The 12,667-nt window shown below is 47.6% G+C and overlaps 1 protein-coding gene across 1 annotated transcript in view; it reads left to right on the top strand.

Moving 5' to 3' along the window:
* The window catches only part of LOC146197713 (pleckstrin homology domain-containing family G member 5-like), a 767,578-nt gene that overhangs the window by 54,760 nt on the left and 700,151 nt on the right, over nucleotides 1-12,667 (top strand). Inside the window, exon 2 of the mRNA XM_084599624.1 lies at nucleotides 10,606-10,665. Coding sequence (XP_084455750.1) covers nucleotides 10,606-10,665 — 60 coding nt within the window. The remainder of the gene's footprint in view (nucleotides 1-10,605; nucleotides 10,666-12,667) is intronic.

The following is a 12,667-nucleotide window of genomic DNA, read 5'->3' as shown; positions in this document are numbered from 1 at the left end:
TGGAACGGCCTGATGCTCGCTCTCTGTGCAACCATCGAGGCGCTGCAAACACACGGGTGACGGGTATTACATACACTTCAGATGCCTACCTGTCACCTCTGCGCGTTTTGTGCCAGAAAGTGGGCCACAGGTACCCGCGCTCATCCCTTTGTTCTCCCGCGATGCATCGGGTTGCATCAAAGGCGGAATTTCAATGCGCCAAAAAATGTGTTTTTGCTTGCAGTAGTCGGCTCGTTGCGGGACAGTCTGTATTGACTTTTGTGCCCTATTTCCTCCACGAATACGTTATTATTGAAATTTCATGCTTCTGTTTTACGCTGATGTTTTTGCATAAAATTCACAGAATGCTGGCCATAACTTCGTCAGAAGAGAATGCTTGAAATCCGGACTTGTTAAGATTCCGTGCTTTTCTAGCGCTTGTCAAGGATTAATTATACATGTGCGCTCTGGGATAAAAAAAAAGGGGGGGGGGGGGGGGTAAAATGGAATTAACGGCACCCTTAGATTTAGTGGCGGATGGCTACTTATTGAAGAGGCTTTGTGTAGCTGATGGTCATTTCGCTGTTACTGTCTAAGGAAGTAATCGCTGTCCCTCACAGGGAGTGAGGGGCAACGGTTGAGTTGCCCGCAAGGGACAAACCCGCGTGCCCTTTTTAGCACTCTTTTTGATGTAGAGTGTTCGGCCACTGGTAGAGTTTTTGTACTGTAGTTTTCTCGTTGTTTTTGTGTCATTCTGTGGCTGCAGTCCTCCACAGATCCTTTAGACATGGAACTAGAAAGAAAAACAAACACACGTCGCGTTGAACTGACAACTGAAGTTTTATTCAGGAAGAATTTCTTTATAAGTGATAGAAAGTGGACGCGATGGAACTGGTTGTTCACTTTCTATCACTCTCTGTGTATATAAAAAGAAACATTTACGTACCGCGAACGTCTAATCGCTGAAAAGACGACGTGTTGGTTAGTGGAAAGCCGACTGCGAATCGAAAACATATGACCCAACACTATCCAATTTGTTTGATTGTTTCTTTAACAATGAATTGTATACAGCCTTATGTTCCCCCCCTATGTAATGCCCCCAGCGGGCCTTTAGGGTATCTGAATAAATAAAATAAAAAAATAAATAAATAAAGAGCTCTTATAACGTGAGGAAATTACCGTTACCCAGAACTTCGCCCCCGGCTTCAAAATCGCGAACCAAGTGTTTGCTTTAATTCCTTTTATGGGCGCAGCTACAGTTAAAGGTTGCCCATGGTTAGCTAGGATACTAGACTGGCTGTGATGTTTTAATGCCACGGAATGAGTTCAATATACTGTCGGAAAATTACATATGGATACACCCTATGCGGATGAGCGTACCAATCTATGACAGTCGTGCTCGGACACTGATAGCCTGTTGCTAGTTAATAAGGATCTCTCTGAAAAGCCCTTAATGAATGTAAGGTATTCTTGGCATTATTTTGGTATTTTGGCGCGATAAATTTAAATGCGATAGGCGTTTGCAGAAACCATCGCCAGCAGATCGACGCGTCGCTCTTTAGTGGTAGCTGGCCCGTGCATTGTGCATATTTAGCGGTATTTACGTGTTCGTATAACACTCCAACGAGCACGTCTTTTATTCCTTGATGAGTTCGGTGCATCCTAGTGAGTTCGGTGCATAGGTGAAGAATTCTTAGTAATGTCACCCTATAGCGCCTTGCTGCATTCGGCAGATTTGTTGTGAGCAGTTTGTTAGTATGTCCACCGTTCATTCCCTCGCCTTCTCTCGTGCACGGGCACTGATGGCCTTCTGCCAATTAATAGAGGTTTGCCTTCGGGGTGGGAGACCAGTAGAGCCGTCTTTATTTGAACGTCAAACCTACGTAGTATTCCAGATGTTGAAGACGCTTGCTGACTGTAGAATCAACGCGCACGTGGTATCGATCGGCTCCAGAGCTTACCGCCGCGCACATGGACGGGCAGAACGAACAAGGTTGAATGGTGGCTGACGCAATGATTATAGTGATTCGTGTCCATTCCTTTTGTTCCAGCACTTCTGGCGTCGATATCCCAACAAACGCTTTTAAAATAGGGCTGCTTATTGCTAGTAGGCCCACGCAGCATCTGGGAAGTGGCGCAAGCTTTGATTTTGAGCAGACGTTGTTGACGCAGAAAAATAAAATGGCTCGCTGTGTGGATCGTATAGGAGCGTTGCCGCTTACGTGGAGACACAGGGGGCCTATCGCGCTTAAATGTCGCACCCTCACGGGGAAACGAGGGCCTGCCAGGAGTCTGGAGCAGCGTATAGCGGCCGAGGGGAGCCGGGATGCCGCCTCCATATGGGGCGCCACAACGACGGCAAAATGCCAGTGAACGACGTCGCGTCCCGCCACCGCCGTGATATGAGCGCGAGTTTGCCGAATAGCCTACTGCATTCAACGGCGGAGCAAGGGCACCAGGAAGAGCCACGTTGCGGGCGCGGCGTACGCCGAGCGTCATCGGTGGACTCGGATGGGGCGCGCGAGCCGTGCGTATAAATAAAGCACGGCGGGGACTGGGGCGCGCGTAATTGGTCTTGAGGGTGCCACTTAGGACAAGCGGACGCTGCTCCGGTGAGCGCAGCACAAGAACGGGAAGCGTGTAATTCTCGTTCATTGTTTCTCATCCCTCGCTCGCGGACGGCGACGACAGCGAGAACGCGGCCAGACAAAAACGACTGGGCAGAAGTTAGATACGGGCACTGGTGCGCTGTGTATGTGCTTCGCGCGAGACTGCAGCGCCGCGTATAAGCGGGAAGGTCAGCTGGCCTCGTGAACCTTGTGCAAGAATTAAGGGCGGCTCTCATCTCTCGCTCGGACAACGCTCAAGACAGCGAAGAACGCTCGCGCAGCTGAGTGCGCGCACAGCGGAGGTCCCTCTGGCTCCGAGATGGCTTCATCATGTGTCCAATGAGCATAATGGCCTACATTTAGCGCGACTCAGTCGCAGCGCGCTGATGACCCTCGGAGAGCCACCCTCCCGAAGGTGTCGGCTCTCGCGTTTGGCATTGCTCCCAAGAGACGAGCCTGCTGCGTAGTATATACAGGTGGAGCTTTGCCGTTCGCAACATGCGCACATTTATTCGTCACTGCTAACGTTGATTCGCTCTTGGGAGACGCTTTGTACAGCGGTATTCGGGGACATTTCTGCTGAAGCGGGCTGGTATACAGAGGACGCGTTCATGCGGAGCTTGTCGCAATGTGGTCCTCAGTAGTCGCAGTGATCCAGTACAGGAAACAAACAGCCACTAAGAATGAGGACCCGCAGAGATTTGATCCTGTACAGCAGCTTTTCTCTGTGTTACGCACTTCCCGCGGTCCTTATTGAAGGAAGATGAGGTTTGGCGGAATAAGCAGAAGAGGACGAGGAAGCTGGGTCTGTCCGCTGTGCTGTGCTAATCTCCAGCGCATCTTAACATCTGTGTAAATAAACCTCGTAACAAGTGTGGTGGAGGTGCGGGAAGCAGATCACCACGGAACCTCTCCTACTTCGCCGAAGCAGAATAATTGCTGGGTTCCCCCCCACTACGGACGGAGATGGCGCAAGCAGATGGTTCAACGCAGCCCACGCCAGCAGCTCAACCGACCATCGCACAGTCTTATCGAGAATCCCGGCACTTCTATGGCAAGCCCGGGGAAGACGTGGATGACTGGGTCACCCACTACAATCGGGTGAGCAAATACAACCGCTGGGATGCGAATACCAAGTTGACGAATGCGGTATCTTTTTTTTAAGAAACTGCGCTAACATGGTTTGACAATCGTGAAGCATCCCTTACCACCTGGGATCGCTTCATGGAAGAAATGAGAGCGGAATTTGGCGATGCCATTGAACGAAAAGAAGAGCCCGAACAGACTCTGGCTCAACGAGCACAAGTGGGGGAGACCTGCACAACTTACATAGAAGTCCTCAAGCTGTGCAGAATATTTTATGCTCGGATGATTGAGGAAGACAGAGTGGGCCACCTCCTCAACGGAATAGCGCAAGACGTGTACAACTTTCTTATCTGCTAGGACGATTTGCATACCACCGCTGATGTAACACGGCACTGCCGCACGTTTGAATGTTTGAAGCGACGCCGTATCATTCCGAAGTTTGGTCTGTTGCCTAATGTCACAACTGTCGCCAGTGTGGATGTGTCTGAAACGACAAGCATGGCAGATACAATTCGACAGATCGTCCGCGAAGAGCTTCGGAGGCATCAAGATATTGGGGGCCACGTCAGACCCGTCTACAGTGGCACCTCTTCGTCAGACAATAGCCCATCTTCTACCTGTTATGCTCCCTTTGTTAAGTCTCCTTCGGACACCCGATGCTCTGCTGCTTATCGCCCGAACATCCAGCCTCTCACCATCAACGCCTACAACAGCGAACACTCTCGTCCTCCTCGTCGACTACATCCAGAACATGAAGCGTTTAATCCAAGCGACGATGAGCCTTATTCATCGAATGAACGTGAGCCGCCAGTGTGTTATGCCTGTGGAATGATTGGCCACATTTCGCGTTTTTGCCGCAACCGCCGTCCGTACCACCAGTATCGCAGACATTGGGTGAACTCCCGTACAAGGCTTCCTGCCGACAATGATAATTCATATAGAAGAACACCTGGCCGGAATGAGTACAGAGCAACAGCTAGCCGACAAGAACGCAGAATGGTGCTGAACCGAAACGAATCACCGGCCTCTGACCGCAGCTTGACACCACCGTCTCGGCGCCTACGACGCTCCCCTTCTCCCCGACGACGGTCGCCACCTCCGGGATCCTGTGCAGCAGCTTTTCTCTGATTTGCGGCAGTGTTGTTACTCTACAGTCGAGAACAACCACTGTCTGGCTTCCTGCTTGATCGCCATCGTTCAACAAGTCCCCTCTCGGCTGATTTTTTTTTTTTAATTGGTTCAAAGGAACGAGAAGGCTCAGTATCTGCCATCATTTTTTTTTTTTTGTGTGTGCGTGTGCACAGCTGAACCGCTCAGGTAAGAAGGAGGGTAGGAATGAAAGCGGAAAAAAAGAAAGGGGTGCCGTAGTGGAGTAATTTCGACCTCCTGGGAATTTTTAGTTATCGCACGTTAAAGATCCCCAGGCGGTCGAAATATAATACTAATAATAACAATAATAATAATAGTTTCTTCACAGAAAAGGAAAGGCGCCGTATCTGTCACTTGTTTTGTGGACACCTTAACTGCACCGTAAGTAATGGGGGAAAGGTGAGAGTGAAAGTGGAAAGAGAGAAAGATGTACCGATGCTACGTAGTAATTTCGACCACCTGGGGATCTTTAACGTGCCCTGACATCGCACAGCACACGGACGCCCCTCTGTTTGGCCTCCATCGAAATGTAGCCGCCGGTGGTTGGGATCGAACCCAGGTACTTCGACACTGTAGTCGGGCATCCTGACCACTGCACCACCGCGGCGGGGAAATTACTCCATTAATTTGGTTTCTGGGGAAAGGAAGGCGCAATATCTGACTTCTTTATGTAGTCGGTTCTATATGCATATGTAGTCGGTTGGAACCCCTATCGCAAACTAGCCTTCACTAAAAAAACGTGTGGCTGGCTCCAATCCACGCTGCGAAGCTGGTTTGACAGCGAAGCTGCAAAACGACGCCCATTGCACTTGAAAATGACACACCTGGCTCTACAAATTATGGCGCCTTTACGTTCCGTGGTAATGAACTGAATTGGTTGCTAGACTGGTCTCTATATGAATGCGTGGTGACGCCGCGAAGAGCCAAGACCTCTTTGCCTGCTTCTGATCGCGGAGATCTCTGCTCCCGTCCCTTAGGCCTGCGTACCGGGGGCGGGAATTGGGAACCTCCTTATCTGGTGGAAAATAAAGTTATAATAATCATCATCATCATCATCATCATCATCATCATCATCATCATCAATGCTGTTGAGTACTTTTCTACTATGAGTAGATTATGCAGCCGTCATATTTATCGGGAAACACACGGGCGAGAAGGAACGTGCTTCGCACAATTGTTTGCAGGCGCCGTTATCATTCATTATGCGGTTTGCACATCACAGGAGGGCTTCGAATGACGTCAACCTCTTTGGAAGGCCTGGTGTTTTTTCCTTACGACAACGAGACGAAAATATCCTCATACACCCCAAATTATATATTTTTCGGTGACGTTTTGCAATAATGTGTCTTAAATACACGTTAATAATCTAATTTGACACAAACCGGGCAGTTCTAACCCCATGTTTGCTATTGCTTTTCTTATTTTCGCGCCGTTTGCATGTCCTCGCGGCTATATCGATGTCCGCGCTATTTTGACGCATATTCCGAAGCCATCCAGCACAGCACCTCTGTCTTTCTTTGACTCCCAGTTCCCTCCCTTCATTATTACGCGGTGCAGGTGTTCAGGTGTCAGGTGTGATAGAAATATGGGCCTTTCCTTTCCTCTAAACCAGTTTACCAAATAATCACCACGGCCACCGGAAGTTACACCCCCGTTGCGGTTACGAGAGGTAGTCGCGGTACGACACCCTCACACATGATAAAGCTCGACTCGGCAAGCAATTTTGTGTGCATTAAAGCCAACAAACCGTTTAACACCGGTCCGAACCTCGGGTGGCAAGCGATTAGACTACAATTTTGAACCAAATGCCCCCCTCCCAAGGCCTGGCGTTTTTAGCTTACCTCGGAGGGTAGAGGTATACAGCTTCGCTGTAAAAGTGATGCTAGATGGGAAGTGAAATCGTATGACACCACCCTGAATCTCTGCGACATCACCGAACGAGCAGCATACGTTTCGCGTGAACCATAGACAGGCTTTGCATTCATGCAAGTCGAGAAGAGTCATCATCAACTTGGCTCGTAGAGCTGAGGATGATTGCGCTTTCATCGCCTGCAGCCTGTGCCGGTTGCCATTCTTGCCTTCAGTTTCTAGATGTGTTGCTTCACAGCGGCGTTGTTCACTGAATCATTTTGTGGTCCTTTCAGCCTGGTAAACCCTTCTCCATGTATTGCGAATGGGTAGCAGTGTCCACTTATTATACTCGGCATTTCAGCATTTCCGTTAGCTCAAACGGCGCTGAATAGGTTTTCACGAACAAGAAGTTTGTCGACGCGTGTTCTTCCCACATGCAACGTCCGCCAGAAAATATCAACTTTCCCTGAGGGTCCGCACAAATCTTGGTGTCGAACCGTATAGTACGCCGGACTAAAGCCAACAAATGTCACACGTCGCGCAACGGTAGCCGCCTCGAATCGTGGCACTCTCCCGTGCGAGAACAAAACGCCATCTTCTACTCGCACTACGTTCTGCGGAGAGGCACTCACGCTTGACGCGGTGTTTATCTTTGCCAGCAATTACACAGCAACGCTGTTTATGTTCGTGTGGTGTCTACTCGTAATGATGGCGGCCCTTGCGAAGCAACCTTGGCCACACGGCTCCCGACAACGCTCCTCTTTCTCCCTCTTTTGTCTCGAAGGCCCGCGAGAGGCGCTTATATTGCGCCATCTTCGCGTATAATTCTTCTTGAATGCGTTCGTTAATTCCTGCTGCTAGGAGTTCCCTTTAAAGGCCACGAGTGAAACGGCCGTGGCGTCGGAGCTGCCTGGCATCATATCCTGCGAGAACGTGAGAGAGGGTCTTTTCACAAACGCTCTGCCGCGCTGATTCAGGTGGGTGGCGTGGAAACGGTTCCGTGGGTCGTTTCCCGCTCTTTAATTACAACGCGCTTCTTTTTTTCTTTTTGCCCGGTGCGAGTTGGTTGCCGACAGTTGCCAATCGCTTCCTGGTTGTTTTGTTTTAAATTATGATCGTTGCTGCTGCGGGGGAGGGGGGAGGGTCATGTCGTTTTGTAGGTGACGAATTTCGCGACACCTTGACCTTTCTACCTAAATCGGGTCAGCTTACCACATCTTAAACAGAACACCTGCTACAGCATAGTTTGACAGACTGGGATTATTGTGTGCACGTTTGGCAACATACACAGTCTGTATAATTGATGCAAAGTGTGTTACAATGTCTATAGGCTAAACCAGGAGCTTTCTTTGTTGCTTTCAGACGACGAAATTTCCTCTCGCGTGGGTAAGCTTCCTGCGCTTTCGATGAACCTATAGTAAGCGTGGATTTCTCCTAAATATTCTTATGGTCCGTGCTGTTTAACACGAACAAGTTTTAGCAGGTAATTGTTTTAATTTTGCATGTAGGCTACATTCAGCGTTAGTTTCTCTCTGAGAGCACTTCTATATGTGCGCGCATCAACTGTTAATTCTTTTTTTTTTTTTCCGAACCACCAGGAGACAAATGTGTCCTTAAATCTTTGGTTTATAGTAGAGTCTGACACTGTGGGCAGGGGACACGCTCGAACTTCGCTCTTGCAAAACATTTAGCGGAACGTAGCGCATGCGTCGCGCAGGTAATCAACGTGCTCATCGGTGACCGTCGAAACGCTGGCAGTAGTGACTGGCGGCATACCGATGGTATTTTGAAGCAGAAGATTCACTACGCCATGTATTAGCCAAAATCAGCCTGGCGGGCCGCTTGACCTTCAACGATCCAGAGATCATAATATGGCTATATAGCTTAACCGTGGTACCGCATATGGCGTACCACCGCTTGATCTTTGAATGCAGATAGAGCACCAAGCTTCCCTCTAGTAGCTGACGGCGTCCTCAACTACATCGGCTCGGCAATTTAATCGCTGCAAAACCATGCCTGGCCGTTTGTAAACCTAAGCATAACCAAAACAAAACGACGCTTTCGCTTCGCCTAACTAGGTTTAGCAGGGTTAAACCTCAGTCATTTTCATCACGTTAGCGTAGGAACGCCACATAACCGAGGAACGTCTCTGGGATTGGCAGCGGCGTGTGAAACCTCGATGGAAAGGAGGCAACCATTGGATAGAAAAATTATCTCTCCGTTTTCAGGAAAGAGGAGGGAAGAAGAATAAAGGAAAAAAGAGGCTGCATGCGCAGTAAAGGCAGGAAGCTGGGCTAGTTGGTGTGTCATCATTAATAAAAAGACTGGCGCATATAACACAGACATAGGCGAAGACAGGACGTATGTCTGTGTCTGTGTTATATGCGCTAGTCGTTTTATTAAAGTGTGAGCAGGGCAAAAGGAAAAGCAGGGTTGCCAACAAGAGCCGACGGTTGAGCAGAGTAGAGAGGAGCACGTGCTTGCACGGACTGAACCCCTCAGCGGCGTCGGCCACTCCGTCGGTGGGAGCAACGTAACGTCAGCGAATACTCTACCGCACATTAATCATCTCTTATTTCTGTTCTTTGAAGTGTATGAAGAGGAGAATTCGAGCTCTAACCACGACGGTGCTATGAAACGAAGTGTCGTGAATATAGGGCAGTCTCCCGTGTCGGTTTTTAAATGTGAAGTTGGCACCGTTTGTAATGAAACGTTTTTTGCACATCTCTGTAGCGCTTGCCTGCACTGAGCTTTCGTGAACATTGGCCGCACTGTGCCTGTTGTGACGTAATACATGCCGCTCCGTCTACTTATACGTCACATATATGACATCTTCCGTAGCAGATATATATATATATATATATATATATATATATATATATATATATATATATATATATATATATATATATATATCGTAACGAAGGTAATGACAGAGCCTTAAGTTTCTGTATTTTGTACTGTTTGGTAGTACCCAGTGTTGTCATTGGTTTGTCTTTGCTGCTTATATGTTTTAGAAAATATTTGCTTTGGCAACTCCGAGCTATCCAGACCGATCACTTTCAAATCGATTAGGGAAGATAACCTTCATTGTTTACGTCTGCAGAATTCGGAGCTGTTTGGCAATTAAGGATTTGCGCTGACACTTTTTCTTCCGCTATTCTTCCAAGGTATACTGCGCACACAAAAAACAAGGACGAGAAAGGTACATAACAAGCGCAGACTCGCGACTGAAATTCATATGGAAGGAAACACATCTATGCATTCAAGCGTCATATCTAGACCCATGCGCAGTTCAAAAATGTGCCTTGATTGAATGTCCTTTATTGAATGGGAAGGCTCATGGCCATGGATGGGGATAAAGGGGAGTAGACATAATCTTCATTGTTTATTTAGGTCGTCACTCGAATCACATTGCTCTAACCAGGCCACTAAGCGAGCCATACTTGGCAAATATCATCTGTGTGTTTGCATCAGTTTCTAGAAGGGAACGGTAGTTCAGGCGGTAGGGTTCGATCTCGGGGCGTCCAGTAGAAAAAGCAGGGCATTCCCAAAGTAAATGAGATATGCCGCCGCAGGTTAGAGTCGTACAGTGGGGGCACGTAATCATTTTCTCTTTATACTGACGCCAGCGGGCCATAATATGTGGCGTGTAAGCCGCATGGGCGATGAGCTTATTCAAAAAGACTTCTTGACTTCGGGTGAGGTGGGTTCTTCTCGTAAAAGGTGGGTCTGGTGTGGCCACCTGCATGCGATGCTGACTGAGGCTACGAAGACTGGTCCGAGTATAGTGCATAAGGGCAAGAGAAGGGGTATTAATTTCCAGAGCAACAGATTGCATAAAGATGGGAGAAACTGTGCGCAGTATACCTTGACCGACTCGCCCAACAACGCACTCCTTTCAACTATGTTTCTTCCGCTTCTGTTTCAGGCCAGGAGACCGGTGCTCGGAAACGCCTGGCGCTTTTCCACCTCCGGCAGAGGAGTTGCGGTGAGCACTGTTACGTTTGCTGTGTATTATGCGTGAAATGGCCTTTTTTTCAGGTACCATCAGCGTCCAATAAGACTGGAGCTGGATAACTCTAATGTGAACAAAAGACTAAAATAGGCTCTTCAGGGCATAATATACAGGCCAGCTTCATTACCATTTCAGGCAGCGATTTTCGCGCTATTTGAAAATAAGGGATACTGAGTATCCACTCTTTTTCCGCTAAAATTAATAGTCTCATTTTGGTGTTTCTGCTTCCATCACCTTCTTCCTTTAAGCTGGTGCTGAATGGTACGTGTTCATGGACGGACGCATGACCATCGTTGTATAAATGTGCACACTTTGGCAGACGTAAAGAGTTCGAAGGGCTGGCTTCTAAGCCAATCCAGGGGCACCTACAGCATCCTTGAAAGTCCTAGATCTCGGAAGGGTGAGGAAGAGCGTTTCTCCCATCTTTATGCAATCTGTTGCTCTGGCAATTAACATTGAATCGCACAGAATTCCCGAGTGCGAACTCCCTCATACGGTTTAAACTTTTGACTAATGTGGTACGCATCCCTTCACGGCTACTCAGTGGTGTCACGGCGTTTTTCTGTGAATCCCTGCGATTCACTGGTGTCACGATTCGGGTTCGTGTCCCGGTATCAAGGTTCCAAGTCATGAGGTGAACAAAAGGTGACTTTATACATTATGTACATTTATGACAGGAAACAGAATATCACCGGCACGGGGGCCGAAAGCACCGGCTTCACGTGACTGTCTTTGCACAGCGACGGCCAGGGAGTTTTCGCCACGTCCCCGCCAGACGAGCAGCACAAGACTCGACGAGCGCTCGCGATGATCTCGCCCCGACAAGCGGCAGAGCCTTCTTTTATAAGCCCGAGAGGTTTAACAGCGAGCACCGCCGCGGACCTTCTGCAGCTTGAGGGGGAGTGGAGGACCGGGCACAGGCACCGGAATGTCTACGGTATATACTGGCTTGCCCGATGGCTAAGCTTCTCCTCAGTGCGCTGCAGTCATGCGGCGCAGCATCGGGAATTGCAAAGGGGTGTCAGGCGCTCTCCGGCACCCGCTCGGCTCCAGACATCGACCGCTGCAGGAGCCACGTGAACCACGGGTAGAAGCCCGGTCATAACACTAGTTCAATTCCCAATCGTGGTGCATGTATTTCACTGGGAGAAACTAAGGGAAAAAAGGTCATCTACCGAGATCTGATCGCAGCAGAAATTTTCAATTTTCGACCAGGTCTTTTCGCTATGACATGGCTTGCAGCTCGAGCGCGTAGCCCTAGCTGACCCGTAATAAGAGCAACAAACGCATTATTTTGTTTTATTGCGCGTATCTGTCATATTTAGCATCCCATCAGAGCACTGCGAGCTATGAGATTCTCCACATAGGCTCACTGAACTTGAACAGAGCCCGCACAGACCCGATAGCGTGTGAACTCCGAAGGCTTTACAAATAATAATAATAATAATAATAATAATAATAATAATAATAATAATAATAATAATAATAATAATAATAATAATAATAATAATAATAATAATAATAATAATAATAATAATAATAATAATAATAATAATAATAATAATAAATCTTTAATGTGCGCAGGAACAATCATGTGGTCTTCGTGCTGCAGCACAAAAAAAAAATGACAATGCACACACAAGTTTTACACACATACAGACGGAACACAAAAGAAGAAACAAATAACACATGAAATGAAACTGAGACGAAAAGGGTCACGGAAAGAAAGAAATCATTGAGTAGCATGTCTTATATACACAATCAGAGAATTGTAGAGCACATCACGAAAAAAACAAACAATAGATAGATAGAGAAAAAAAAAGCAAATAACTGACATTAATAATAATAATAATAATAATAATAATAATAATAATAATAATAATAATAATAATAATAATAATAATAATAATAATAAATTTATTGCCACAACACATTGGGATACATACAGACTCGGGCCTGTCAAAGCCTAGAGGAG

This window comes from Amblyomma maculatum, chromosome 3 (assembly GCF_055883805.1).
Source record: "Amblyomma maculatum isolate TAMU_Amacu chromosome 3, ASM5588380v1, whole genome shotgun sequence".
Lineage (NCBI taxonomy): Eukaryota > Metazoa > Arthropoda > Arachnida > Ixodida > Ixodidae > Amblyomma > Amblyomma maculatum.
The sequence above is the reverse complement of the archived record's forward strand: the minus strand, read 5'-3'. Positions and strand labels throughout refer to the sequence as shown.